The 15,282-nt window shown below is 34.0% G+C and overlaps 1 protein-coding gene across 1 annotated transcript; it reads left to right on the top strand.

Moving 5' to 3' along the window:
• The first annotated feature begins 2,045 nt into the window (after window positions 1–2,045).
• Window positions 2,046–6,061, top strand: LOC131593543 (protein ZINC INDUCED FACILITATOR-LIKE 1-like). The gene is made up of 17 exons (XM_058866084.1): window positions 2,046–2,322; window positions 2,423–2,463; window positions 2,686–2,746; window positions 3,079–3,181; window positions 3,362–3,464; window positions 3,589–3,642; window positions 3,797–3,859; window positions 3,941–3,990; window positions 4,105–4,180; window positions 4,257–4,448; window positions 4,616–4,703; window positions 4,809–4,894; window positions 4,979–5,086; window positions 5,174–5,218; window positions 5,322–5,410; window positions 5,513–5,556; window positions 5,639–6,061. Exons 1-17 carry the CDS (start codon window positions 2,175–2,177, stop codon window positions 5,758–5,760), a joined length of 1,473 nt encoding a protein of 490 aa, XP_058722067.1. The 5' UTR covers window positions 2,046–2,174; the 3' UTR covers window positions 5,761–6,061.
• Window positions 6,062–15,282: the final 9,221 nt, after the last annotated feature.

Genomic DNA, 15,282 nt, shown 5'->3' with positions numbered 1-15,282 from the left:
ATTACAACAGCAATGTAGTGAGCTTTGATGAAGATGAAGATTCTGAGCTTTGAATAGAACAGAGTTTCAGCAAGTTAATATGAGTTGTTTTGTTCAGAATCGTTAACCTTGCTTCTCATCAGAACTTCATATTTATAGGCGTTGGAGAAGATGACCGTTGAGTGCATTTAATGCTTTGCGTGTTCCGTACAGCATCGCATTTAATGTTATACGCTTTTGTCAACTACCTCGAGCCTTGTTCACGCTGTGTCTACTGACGTTGCCTTTAATAGCTTCTAACGTTCCTTTTGTCAGTCAGCGTAGCCTGCCACTTGTACTTCCTTCTGATCTGATGTTTGTGAATACAACGTTTGAATATCATCAGAGTCAAACAGCTTGGTGCAAAGCATCTTCTGATCTTCTGACCTTGAAGTGCTTCTGTGCGTGATACCATCAGAACTTCAGTGCTTCTGATCTCATGTTCTTCTGATGCTTCCATAGATCCATGTTCTGATTCTGCTTCGACCATCTTCTGATGTCTTGCCAGACCATGTTCTGATGTTGCATGCTGAACCCTTGAGAGACAAAGCTTCTGAGCGCTGAATTATGCATACTCTTTATATATTTCCTGAAAAGGAAATTGCATTGGATTAGAGTACCATATTATCTTAAGCAAAATTCATTTTATTGTTACCATCAAAACTAAGATAATTGATCAGAACAAATCTTGTTCTAACAGGTATGTCACAAGTGTCTCCTTCTCCGACGACAATACACTAGGGCGGATGTTCAAACTCAACGAGTACACCTCGCTCGATGATATCATTGATGGAATCCATTATCGCATACCTTACGGAGACGAAAGGTTGTGAAGCTCGAGTATCGCTCACCTTCAGTTGACAACGAAGGGAGCATCGTTTACCGCAACTTTGAACTCAAGAACCGAGAGGATATTTTGGCGATGTGGCAAACGTATTTAGGTTTCGAAGAGAAAATTTCGCTCGAGTTGGTAGCGACGGTACGAAGAACAATCGAGCAAACTTAGAGATGTGCAAGCGTCCACCGAACTATTGAAATATATTTTTTTAATTTTTTATTGAAATAATCAATGTAATGCCAATTTTATTGTATGAATGTTGATTTTATCATTGCAATGTTAATTTTCTAGTATTCTGTTTCTAGTTTTCTTCCGTAAATATGCATACAGAAACATTCCGTAGATGCATCTCTGAAACAAACCAACGTTGAATAAATCATGCGATTCTGATTATTGCGGGGTTGCTGCAATGCGCATTGTGACCATTGCTTGTAGTGTGAATTTAATTGAGAAGATTTTTAAATACGGTTAAAGACACTTGACATTAAGATTTTTATGAAGAAAATTGACTTTTAGGATTCTAAATTTTTAGTTTGGACGAAAATACTTGAAGAAACTTGTATGAAGTTGTCTAATACGATTCATAATATGAAAGGATGTGCGATTTTAAACTATATTGCAATTGTGGTGCGACGCGGTTGCGGAGACTAACACATCAGCAATATTGCGGCGGCTATTGCGGTTGCGGACCGAATTGAGATCCACTGCAGTCAGAGCCCCTACATTCACACATTCCAGCGTTGGTAGCCGTTTGATTAAAATCGGACGATTCTGATTTAAAACAGGCACTTTAAAAATTATAATATAAAAATAAGTATTTTTTTAAACCGTTCGATCAAGATTCAACGACTAAAAATACTCTGACCGCGTGAATGCGGCATTTTTTCTGACTACAGGGAATTTTATTTCTTGCGGACCGCAATTGAAGACCATGATGTAACTTATAATTTATATCAATACAAAATATTAAATACCAATAGTAATCTAATATATTTTTTAAATTTACCTTTTTTTTGTCTTAAAAATAATTTATTTTTTTTATTTTAAATTAACTCAAAAAAAGAAAAGAAAAAAAAAAACTGTTTAGTTTCCTTGACCAATTTGTTCTTCTTTCTCTTGATTTGGTTTTTATTTTATTCCAGTTTCTGCAGATCCAATGGCATTTCTTTTCATAAAAGTTCATTGCATTGTTATTTCCTTCCCATCTCTGTCTTTCTGATTAGTCCTTTTTTTGCATTGCAAATAAAAAAACAATTCGGTAAAGAGGAAAACAGAAAATCAACAACATTGTTTTGTTGTTGTTTTGTAATTTGCAACGATGGAGGATGAAAATGTTGGAGATACATTGTTGAATAAAAAGTATTATGAGAATTGTCCTGGTTGTAAAGTTGACAAAGCAAAAGAGCTCAAAACTGATGTAACTTTTCGAAATCTTTTGAACATATGGATGGTGGTTTTATGCAGCTGTAAGCTAAGCATTCAAATGCATTTGAGTTATAATGATTGATCTTTTTCAACTGCTTATTTATACATCACTCATGTATTTTGTTTTTTTGTGTTTTACAGCTCTGCCTATAGCATCTCTCTTTCCTTACCTATATTTCATGGTAACCTATGTTCAATCTATGTAATACCGACACTTATGTTTACAACTCTGCCTATAGCATCTCTCTGAAAAAAAGCGTGTCTGTGTTTGTGTTAATGTCAGACACCTTGTAATTATCTTTAATTTATTTATTTTTTCCAATTATTATCGGTGTCAGTATCGGGGTCACATAATATATGTTGCCAATAATGTAACATTTGATGTAAAGACTATTTTGTTTTAGATAAGAGATTTCAATATTGCAGAAAGAGAGGAAGATATAAGTGCCTATGCTGGTTATGTAGGTAAAATTATTGTTTTTTGTTATGTGGTTGTAACCAAGGTTTTAAAAAATGGTCTGTTAACAACTTACCGCGAAAACGGCCGTGAATAAACGGTATCAGAAGATGCCGATACTGATAATGTTATTCACTGTTTTCATGAGAAAGAACAAATTATGATTATTTCACACTGCGACAACTGCAATCACTGTTAAAATATCTGTACCGATCGAAATCGCGAAAAACTTAACGCAGCCGCTATTTAAAACCTTGGTTGTAACTTCCTTTCTTAGAGGTGTTTTTATCTTCATATTCTCTTTATTTATGATCCTAATATGACTGTTAAAATGTTGTAGGATCTGCATTCATGTTTGGAAGATCTTTGACATCTATATTTTGGGGAGTTGTAGCCGATCGTTACGGTAGAAAGCCTGTTGCAGTTTTAGGAATTTTTTCAGTGTAAGTAAATACTTCATTTAAGTTTGTTTAGATTGACTTATGTGAAAGAGTTTTCTATATTCAGAACCATACTTATACGATAAACGTTTGAGTTATCCGTGTTTAATTAAGATGTTTATCCGATTAGAGTCTACGAGTTTTTCCGTTACAGCATTAATGATGATAAATACTTGATTTCAGTATTATTTTCAACACACTGTTTGGCCTTAGCACGAGTTTTTGGATGGCGGTTACTACCCGATTTTTTCTTGGATGTTTAAACGGTTTGCTTGGACCAATGAAGGTACCAATCAACACAAATATAACCTAATATTTCATCATCCTTCAACATCAAGGAACAATCATAAGTTTCTCATTTCTATATTTGGATATGTGTTGATTTTCGTCACATTGTTTTCTGATAACAGGCTTACAGTACCGAAATTTTTAGAGAAGAAAAGCAAGGTCTTGGCCTCTCAACGGTAAGCTTCTATAATCTATGTTCGACACATGTTACATTCAACGACTTCTATCCATGCATCTAGCTTGATAGAATCGGGTGTAACACGCGATATTGCTCCATTGGTAATATCTTATGCATTCAAACATATGATTCATAATGTGATATGGTTTCAGCTCAGTGCAGCTTGGGGCATAGGCTTAGTAATCGGACCGGCATTAGGAGGTTATTTGGCTCAGGTACTTGATGCTTCTTATCTATTTTAATTTAAGACACTTTTACTTGTTTCACTAATACTTTGTGTGAAATTTACATTCCAGCCAACAGTGAAATACCCTCATATATTTCCGAAAGACTCGTTTTGGGATAAGTAAGTAGATATTTCTTGATTTTTAGTATCTTAAAATTTTAACAATTTTTAGCTTTTCCTTCCAAAATTATTGTCGATGTGATGATTTTAATCGTCAAAACATAAATCTCGCAGGTTTCCATATTTCTTGCCTTCGTTGTCGGTATCAGCTTTTGCATTTGTGGTAGCAATTGCCTGCATCTGGCTTCCGGTATGTATAACAATACCGTTGTGATTTAAGTAACTTCATAGTTTGTTAAACATGTATAAGCATTTGATCACTGTAGGAAACACTACACAACCATCCTATAAGCAATGAGTGTATTGACGATGAGGATGAAGCTTTGGAAACTGGAAACAAAAGGAATGATTCGGACAAAAGCATCCAAAAAGATGAAAACCTCTTGCTGAATTGGCCCTTAATGTCGTCTATTGTTGTGTACAGCATTTTCTCACTTCATAATATTGCTTATCAAGAGGTACCGTTCCTACTTTTCGTATTTTTAGATTGACTTATTTGAACTTATCTATAAACACTCGTGAAGCTGTTCGGAAGAGTTAATGGAAACAAGTTATGACTTAGTAGAAGAACAGATATTTAGTCTAATAGGATATAAGTAAACACCATTTTACTTCATGATAATAGGTTTTCTCATTATGGGCTGTTAGTCCTGAAAGGTTGGGCGGTTTGGACTTTACAACCGATAATGTAGGCGATGTTCTCGCAATATCAGGCACGTCTTTATTCATGTCGGGATCAACATATTTTCTTCCTAATTATATCTATTTGAAGTTATTCTGCTTAGTAACTGATCTCTTCTCAAATGGTCAATGATCAGGTATCGGTCTTATTGTCTCCCAGCTTTTCCTCTACCCGTCATTGGAAAAAGCTTTCGGACCTGTAAAATTTGCTCGCGTCTCTGCGGTAAGTTTTTTCCATTCAAAGAAATTAGCGCAACTCAGCATTATATTGATTCTTGTTCTAATAGTGTTTCGGTACCTTATGTAGGTTTTATCCATACCTCTGTTGCAAAGTTACCCCTTCATAGCAATGCTTTCTGGCATAACGCTATACCTAGTTATTAATATTGCTTCCCTTCTGAAGAATGTTCTAAGTGTAAGCTTATGTTTCGGGGATGCTAGATTATAGCTCGACCATATCGAAATTACAAGCTTAACTAATCGTGTTTTTTTTGGATTTCAGATGACCATAATCACCGGTTTATTTATCGTGCAAAATAGAGCAGTGGTAAATCTTTTGTTCCATTCATTACATGGTTATTTCTTTCCAAAAATTGACATTGTATTTTGAGGAAATTGCGGCGTAAATGGAATGTTGATTTGGAAAACAGGAACAACATCAAAGAGGGGCAGCTAATGGCATTGCCATGACTGTCATGTCGATATTCAAAGCATTTGGTCCAGCCGGAGGTGGTGCAGTGTGAGTTGCCCTTATAAAAGAATGATACCAAGTCTAATGGATCTTGTATATGCTCTTACGCCATCTAAACTATGCGTCTAACTCATCCTTTGGTCAATGCAGATTAACTTGGTCACAAAAACGGATGCACGCATCTTTTCTTCCTGGTATGAATGATGCTCAACTAATTTCTGCGCGCATTTCTTTTACCTGGATTCGTGAAGCTTACCGTTACGCATTTAACTGCAGGAACTCATATGGTTTTCTTTGTCCTGAATGTTGCGGGAGGACTTGGAGTGGTATTGATGTTTACGCCGTTTTTGACAGAAAAGAAGAAACCACCCCCCGAGCAGTCAGTTACACTAACATAACTGAATTTTGATTACGAAATAAGGCATTTTAAGGTTACTATGCGGAAAAGTTACTATATTAATTGGTTTAGAGATTATGGTGATCAAGGGCTTTTGTTACTAATTGATTGATGGCAGCAAAATAAAATATATAACTTGAAAGTTTTTTCTAAAATTTCCTAGAGGAAGAAAAGGATGAGGAATATTAGTGTAGATCAATCATAGGAGCAGATTCATTCTTTCATTTACTGTATTTATGTGACTGGTGTTCAATCTTAGGAGTCTTCCATCCTATATATTTGATATAGGGCATTCGCGGTGCGGTATGGATCGTTTTTAAGACAAAAACTCATAATTTGTGATTCGGTTTTGAGTGATCTGATCCGATCCAATTTTATACGATTTAATTTGATTTTTTTTTTGTGTTTTTTTAATTTATTTGAAATGGTTTACCGTTTTTATTTAGATCGGTTTGGATTGGATTCAGTAACACCTTAATGTAATAATTTGTCTATGCCATAGCTAGGTTGGTAAGTTAAGAACAATAATGGTGTTTTCAAGAAGAATCTCTTGAGTTCACAACTTGAAAACTAACATTATCATATTACAAACATTTGTTGTCAATCCAAGAATAATTAAATTTGATTTTCTTATAAACTTCTTAAAGATTGTAAAAATAAAAGACAAAAAAACTTTGTTTTTGAATTATAGTAAGAAAAAGTAAATTTTGAGCAAAGTAGAAGAATAAAAATTACATTAAAATGTTGAGAAAAATTTGAATATATTTGAAGATTGGAAAGTTCTCTGAACCCTACTTTCCATTAAACCTTAGCCCTAGTGAATCGCATTGGAACAGAAAATGTTCATGTCCTTCCGCAATAGAAATTTTAATAAAAGAATAGACTTGTTGTTTTATTATAATTTTTTATGTTGCAATTTCTATAACTAATTAGAAGACATTTTATAATATTTTACATAATTAGTGAATGAGTTTTCTATATTTTTCTATTTACAAAACAGAAAATAGAATTCCCTCTTTATTCTCCTAGCATTTCTCATGCTCAATTTGGAGAATTAAGTATAACTATCGATTCTTATAATTATTCTCACAATTCTCCACCTCTTTTCTCCATATCGTTCACAAATTGAAATATTTAAATTTTGAACGAACATAAAATAATATTTAGCAAGTTCAAGCATTGTTTGAACTTATTATCAGACACAACCATGGTTAACATGTCTATAAGATTCTCATTAGTACGTACCTTCATCAATATGTTTGGTATGTGCATGATGAACTTGATTCTTAGTCAAGGGAATCGCACTGACTATCACAACTCTGATCAACACATTCTTGCTTAGTCCCCAAATTATGTGGAAGACGCAATTATGCTTCCTTCATTCCTTCTATTACAATCATGTACTCGACTTATGTTGTAGGTAGTTTCACTATAGCTTGTAACATTGATCGCCAACTAGCCGTAGCACCAAATGTTTTAAACACATAACTGATATTATATCGTTGTTGATCTAGATCACAAGCATAATTAGAATTAACAAAACCATTTAAGTGACATGTTGTTAGAATCTCATTTGTGTATATTTTGTATATGAATTTTTTGGTGTTTCTTAAACTCTTGTGCCAAGTTTTATTCCCTTTTTATATAATAGTATGTAAATAAATAACTTTTAGTTTATTTTGTATATAAGTTAGTTTAGTGACTTTTATTAATGTATTTTATAGGTATTAGCAACTTTTTGGCAAGTTGGAATGAAGAGAAATCATAAGAACAAGCTTGTAAGGAGGTTGGAAGACCAAAAGAAGAGGAATTGCACCAGAAGGTCCGCTCAGCGGAGCTCAAGCGGAGCCTGGCAGAAAATTTTGGTCATCAAGTCCGCTCAGCGGAGTTCTAGCCGACATGGGCAGAGGCGAACAACAAATGTAGTTCCGCTTAGCGGACCCCCTCCGCTCAGCGAACCTTGAAGACAAAGCAGATATTTTGGCTAGTCTGTTTACCGGACCTGTCCCGCTCAGCGGACCTACTTTTTCATCTTTTGTTCTAGCCACTTAAACTTGATAATTTTGGGTGGTTAACATAACTTTACCATAACACAACTTTAGAGAAAAAGCTAGGGAAAGAGAAGAGTAGAAAAAAAACCATATCATAAGTGTAAAATCAAGATTTCCAAGCATCTTTCTTCATTCTTCTTGAGTTTGATGTCATTAAATCTCTGTTTGTTGCTTGTTGTTGAAGCTTCCATGGCTATGGAGAGCTAAGTTTCATCTTGTGTCAAGATTAGAGGTAGTTAGTTTGTAAATATGTATTTTCTTTGATCTTTTATGTATGAATTTGGTTGATGATTAATATATCGTGAATATCTTGTTATTTATGTTTCATTTGTTGTTTTGGATCACTATTGAGAGATATGTTTCAAAGCTAGACCTAAAAGATATTCATCTATCAATAAACAAACTCTAGAGATAGATTTGTGAGTTGATAATCACTTGTATCAAGCTTTTAAGATTATCACGTTGATTGTCGGCATGAGAGATCATCTGAGGGTTAATATGATAATAATCACGATATTGCTTTAGAGATAAACGGTATCGAGAGGATATGTGGTTATATTAATCATTAATAGGTTCATATATATGATTAGTAGAGTACATATGAGGCAAACTAACGAATACTAATCTTTGCACAGTTTTCTCAAATCGTTTTCAAACCCTATTTTATTGTCTTTACTTACTTTACATGCTATTTACATTTCATGTCACCAAACATTCATCCAAACTTAACTCAAAATACACTAAGCTGTAGAACGACAGCAATATTGCATCAATCCCTGAGGAGACGATAAAAGAAATACTTATCCTATGCTTTCTAACACATGTATCTCCACCAAAGCACAAACATGTGTCAATGAAACCATTTAAGGACCTTAAAATAATTCCACTGCTTCCCAATGTTCCTTCTTTCTGTACAAATCCCCTGGCCACTAGCCTAGCCTTATACCTTATACAATCAGGTTGGTTATGATACACTTTTCTTTTGTACACCTATTTACAACTAATAGCAATATTTTCCTCGGGAAATGGGTCCACCTCCCATGTGATGTTCTTAGGAAGAGATTGCATCTTTTCCTCAATAGCAACCAACCAACTCTCGATATCTTTGTCTTTCATAGCTTACTCGAAGTTGACAGAATCATCATCTTCAATTGAGAGTGCATAATCCACTAAGATTACCCGTCCATAATGCCTCAGAGGTTTTTGTGACCAAATTTCTGAACTGATTTCTAATTCCTTTTTAGTCTTATGGTATCTAAAGATTATTGCTATTGTTGTTGTAATTTATGTGTATTTTCCTGTTGAACCTCCTCGTGATCAAGCCCTTCCTCCCCATTATCTTGAGTGACACTATAATGCTTTACCTGAACATTACTAGAGTCTGGTTGGTCTTTGAATTCTATCTTAAATACTTGATTATTTGATATTTTAACATCACAATTATTTGGCGCCATAGATTTTCATCAAAAGTAACATCTCCGCTAATCACAAACTTGGAATCTTTTACACTCCAAGGGATGATAGATAGCCCTTGACCCCTTTTGAATATCCTAAAATATTGCTTTCTCGACTCTATTATCAAGTTTGTTATCCTTAACGTGATAATAGATTATGCACGAGAAAATTTTAAGTCTGTCATAATCAACATGTTCACCTGACCACACCCTATAAAGGGGTGTCTCCATATAAACTAGAACGTGGTGATTGATTTACTAGGTAACAAGATATAGCAACCAACTTTGTCCACCATTCTCGACCTAACCCTAAATTAGAGGGCATACACCTTGCTTTCTGATTAAGTGTACAATTCGGTATTTTTACAACTTCATTCTATTGTGGTGTATCTATGATTATCTAGTGTCTCACAGTCCTATCATGATCACAAAATTATTGATATATCCCTATGTATATTATGTACTATTGTCAGACCTTATAGTTTTCAGCTTTCTATCCGTTCGATTCTTAACCATTGCTTTCCAACACTTGAAAAATATCAAATACCATGTTCTTATTCTTGAAAAAGTAAGTCCAGACATACCTAGAGTGGTTGTCAACAAATGTACCTAACTACCAGAGACCATATTTAGAAATAAATTTAATTGGACCCCAAATATTAGTATGCACATGGTATATTTAGAAATAAAAAACTCAAGCGATATGTATTTTTCCATACACAAATGTTCACAAAATTCCATGCATGATTTATTCATATTCTTCAATAAACATTTCCTGTGATAGACCCTTTTGTGACATATGCCCAAGGCGCATGTGTCATATCCTTGTGCATTTTGTTTGATCTTTACTTCCACTGATTTTAACCACCAAATCTTCTTTGAAAATTTCACCTATACGATGATAAGATTTATGTGACGAATTCCCTTCATCGCAACCAATGGGCCACATACAACTTTAAAAACTCCATCTTCTATAGCTATTTTGTAGCTGTTTTCCTCTAGTATACCAAGAGAAATAAGGTTTTTCCTTAAAATTGGAACATGTTTCACATTTATTAGAGTTCTTATCGTTCCATCATGCATTTTGATTCTTTTTATACCATATCCAATCATTTTACACGTATGGCTATTTCCAATTAAAAGGGTTCCACCATATACACTATGGTAAGTATTAATCCACTTCCTATTTAGGAACATATCATATGAGGCTGCTAAGTCTAACATCAATTTATCAGAAATATCGAGATCTTTCTCAGAAATAGAGAAACAATCATCATCTTCATTCGAGACATAACTTGTCTTTGGAAAATCTTGTTGTTTTACTTTGGAGTTGTTGTCATTGTTAGCATGCTTCTTAAATAATACCCTCTTATTTGGAAAAATTTGTTCAAAGTTTCCATGCTCACCATACATAAAGCATTTTTTTCTATAGGAGATCTAGATTTAGATCTAAATTCCTTCCCTGCCTTTTCCTCTTTTATTAGTGTTGTGAAATACTAGTAGAATAACTCAACGTAGTTTAAAAGAATTACTCAGAGTTCAATCACACTGTAATACGGTGGGAGAACTGACTTTTTGAAATGTCACGGTTAAGCAAGAGTCGCCATCGGCTTTTATTTTATCCAATTTAAAGAAAGGCTAAAAGAACAGAAAAAACCTTTTTGAAAGAGATTGAATTTGGGGGATAAGTTATACAAAGGGGAGGTTTAAAGCACCCTTTGTATCCATGGTTATCCATGGGCTCTTAATTGTTTAGCTCACTTTGAAATGTTTGAAAGTGTTAAGGATTTTAGCTTGTAAAATAAGCGTAGCCTTTTTGAAGGTTTTTGAAAAAGGAAAGTTTGAGTTTAAACCAGAGCAAGCAATTAGAAGCAATTATCATAACATTAAGAGTTTCTGTTCTTTTAGCTTTTCAGGGCTATCCATACCATAGGAGGGTAGGAAGTCCTTTTATTGGATGTAAAGGGTCGTCGAGGTTATCGTTCGCCATAAGACTGACCCTGCCATAAAGAGGGCAGGTAGTCTAAGGGAAGGATAAAATAGTCATTTTAGGCAACCAATGAGGATACCTCAGCAATTGAAATGGGCTATCATCATTATATCGTAGGCAACCTCGAGGTACAAGATCATACAACCGAAGGCAACATCGAAGGGACTTATGATCTTTTAGTGATGATAATGAACTGAGAGCAACATTTGCTAAGGTATCCTCGTATCCGAGAGACTTGACTATTTTGAAGTATAATTAGAGGCAACGGGCAACAGGCAACATGAAGGGTTACCATTAAAGGTGTGTGGGCGCACAATCACGTGGTTAATTTAGATATATTATCTTGTAATTAATGATTCTAAATTCAATTCAAGGTTTCCATGCCCTAAATTAACTAACCACGCAATATAAAGTAGAAAAAATAAAAACCCTAATTAACCACGCAATATAAAGCAGAAAAAATAAAAACTCTAATTAACTATTACATCCTGTGAGTAGTTATATAATAAGGCAAAAAAACTTTGTGGGGAAACCACAAGAAATAATAAAGTAGATGATACCCTGCAATAATAAGGCAAAATAATCTCGTTGGCAAACCACAAGAAAATACAAAATATTGTAATCCTGCAAGACAATCAAGCAATAATAATAAAGGGGTAAAAAATATTTGGCAGGAAATAAATCAAGGTTAAAAACTAAGATTAAAAAAAAATAACTTGAAAACAAATTAGTGGCTAAAGAGGTTTAGGGGCAGGAAACCTAGACCTACAGTTAATGGACAACACCTACCTTAGACCCCTATGGCTACTAGGGTTCTAAAATAATTGAGGCTAGACAAACCCTAAAAATTAATTATTGGTTTTTAACCTAATTAATTTTAAAATCGAATAATCCTGATTAAATTATTTTATAAACCCTAATTTATTTTTAAATAAACCTAGATGATTTAATCCTAAATTAACCTAATTTTAAATTAATTAAATATAAACCTAACCACTTAAATACTAAAAAAATAAAAAAATATTTAAAATAAAATTATTTGAATTTAAAAAAAACAAAAACTTGATTTTATGAAAAATATTTTTAGTTGTGTAAAAAAAAGATTTAAAAAGGGATTTTAAAAATGTTTTTAACAAAATAATAATAAAAAGGAATATACAATTAAAAATAAAAAAAAATTCAAAACCTGGCGTGTGGATCCTGTGTGGTAAGGCTATGGGAGTCCATGGTATGCCTCCAGCTCTTAGCGCGTTGGATCTATTGTTGATCAGATCAAAGGGATGAGCGTTAAGGGAGCACCACAAGAGCGTGCATCTTGAAGCACTGGGTCTCTGGGTTTGAAAATGAGCTTGCGCGCGCGTTCTGGCCAATGGGGTGATAACACGAAGTCATCTTCTTCCTCCAACCGTCGGGTTAGACCTAACTTCAATCCACGACTCCTTCCCTCCATAGCTACAACCTTCCATTTACGAATACAACAAGAATACCACAAAAATATTTCGCGACCACGCCATTGTGATCGTCCAACCCTCACGAATCCATTGGTACCTGTAGTTAGGTCTGATTTTACCTAATAAAGAAAACCCTAATCTGAAACCTAACACCCTAACAATGGTGAAACTCACATAATGGCGTATTAGTGCAATTAAATTTCCAGAATCGATCAGAGCATCAATGCAAACATGAATATGCAACCAAAATACATTAATTATGTGTGTATAATTAAATCCGATTCAAAGTTAAAAGGCTCATAAACGTGACTTACAGTGGGGTGTTCTTGATGCTTTAAGGTATGGGAGTGATCGAGACAGCTTCAGGGAAGATCAAGGAAGGTGTTTGACTGCTTAATTCTCCTTGAATTTGCCTGCAACTAAGAATTCGGTCTTGGAATTTTTTTGACTTTTTGGAAGCTTTAATAGGGTTCTCCTCTGCAGAATTATTTTCCCATAATGCTTTGTGCATGTCATATACTTATAGGAGAAAGATTAGGTCAGCGAAAACTGAATAAAATCCCTTTGAATCTTTGATTGAAATTTGATTGGAAAATTGCTTTTAAAAGTTTCTAATTTTGGCCTAAACTTGATCTTTCTCAATCCAATCTTCCTTGCACGAATTTGAGTGTATTTTGGTTGTATTTTAATGATTGGAATTGATTGAAACCAAAAGCAAACCAAATCTTTTCCTATTTTTTTCAATATTTGATTTATATTGTAATTTTCATGAATTAAATTTAATAAAAAATCCAATATTAATCAACAAATCGTGGAAATTGAGTTTCGGGCCTTGGATGTCATGAGGATGAAGAATGGGCCAAAAAAGATTGGGTTTGTTTGCAAGAAAAATCATTTTGGAGCCTTTTATTTCACATTTTTTCCCTTAACATGGTCCAACTTTATCAAGGCATATCTCCCTCAAATTTTAAGATATGGAGGAGTTCTAGGAATTTTTGGAAACCTCAAGATGTCCTCTACAAGCCACTTTGGATTCTGTTTTCCATTTGGGGATTTTATCTTGATGATATATGCTTTGACAAAAAAACTGCTTTTGGTTGACTTTCAAAAAGGACCTATAATCTTTTGATCCATACCTCTCAAATGAAGCATTTTTAGACTTGGCATCTGAGAGACAAAGTTGTAGAGAATTCAATTTCCTTAAAATTGAGCTTTGGATGGAAAATTTCTGATGTTCCATGTGAAAGTTATGGCTGGTCAAAGTTCAGTTGACTTTAGGTCAAAAAACCCAAATATAGAAACTTTAGGTTTTGTTGATTTTTGAACTTTCCTTGATGAATCATGATCAATCCTTGATCAAATGATGAATGATACTTCAAAATAAGGATGCTGACAAAAAATCAGGAATTTTGACTGTACTTTGACCACAGTTGACTTTTAGGTCAAACTAATCGCCTGTTGACTTTTTGAGCAATTGACTGGGCAATCCTTAGAATTGAAGCCTGAATTTTGTCATGGAGATAGTTTGAAACATCATAAGTCATCTGAAATCCATTGGGGACCTTGATTTATTAATTTTCTATAGAGAAATCAAAACCATACTTTAAGAGGTCCTTGTTTAGGAGAATATGTCCTTAAGTCTTGAACTTTGGTATGAGCTTTGAAAGATGAAATGAGATGGGAAAATTTTGGGGTATGACACACACAAAGAGTTTTGATGTGTGGAGATAAAATACACTAAACATAATAACTTGTTTATCCATCTCGGTCAAACAATCTACTCTAGGGGAAAGAACAAATCTCTAATTTACTATACTCCCAAAATAGAAGATTACACATTACTTACAAGAAAATAGTCATCCAGGTTTCCAAGAATAAACCTTATTTTCTACCCAACTCTCTAATTCACTATGCGCCATCGCGTCATTTCTAGAGTCAGCTTCACGTCACACCAACTTTAAAATCATCCTTATACCACGCTAACTCTACCGCCAACCTCATTATGCTCCATTGTGCCAACTCTATTGTTCATTAGCGAACAGACCCGTCTTCAGTTGTTGGCCTATTTCAAACTGCTTTTAAGGCTTTTTTTTGTTTATAAAATCTCAAAATATGTCTCATTTCTCTTCATCATTTAAATAGGCATACTTCAACAATCTTCACCTTGACTTGAATTTATAATGATATCAGTTTATCTATTGGTGGTGGTGTCTCAACTTTAAAACAAAAACATAAAAAATAATTTTTTATTTTTTAAGTTTTAATATAAAACTGTTTTAAAATTGAGTAAAAAAATCAATCACTCCATTTTTTTTGAACAAGCTTTACTTTTCAAAACTAAAACAAAAAATTAACTTAACTTGAGTAGATAACTCATGCAGAGTTATTGCGTCATGGTATATGTCCTTTAGAAAAGGTTTTTGGCTTGAGTTATCGTGTATGTAAATTCAGCTGGCCCGATGGTAGGAGTAGTTTTACCAATATGTCTTCTTCCGTAGGCGGTCGACAGATCTACTGGATACACAGGGTTTCTTTTCTCCTTTTATTTGGGCTAGTGTATAGGAGATCTTCTTTCAT

Source organism: Vicia villosa, linkage group LG3 (assembly GCF_029867415.1).
Source record: "Vicia villosa cultivar HV-30 ecotype Madison, WI linkage group LG3, Vvil1.0, whole genome shotgun sequence".
Classification (NCBI taxonomy): domain Eukaryota; kingdom Viridiplantae; phylum Streptophyta; class Magnoliopsida; order Fabales; family Fabaceae; genus Vicia; species Vicia villosa.
Note: the sequence above shows the minus strand (reverse complement) of the source record. Positions and strands in the feature narration are given on the sequence as shown.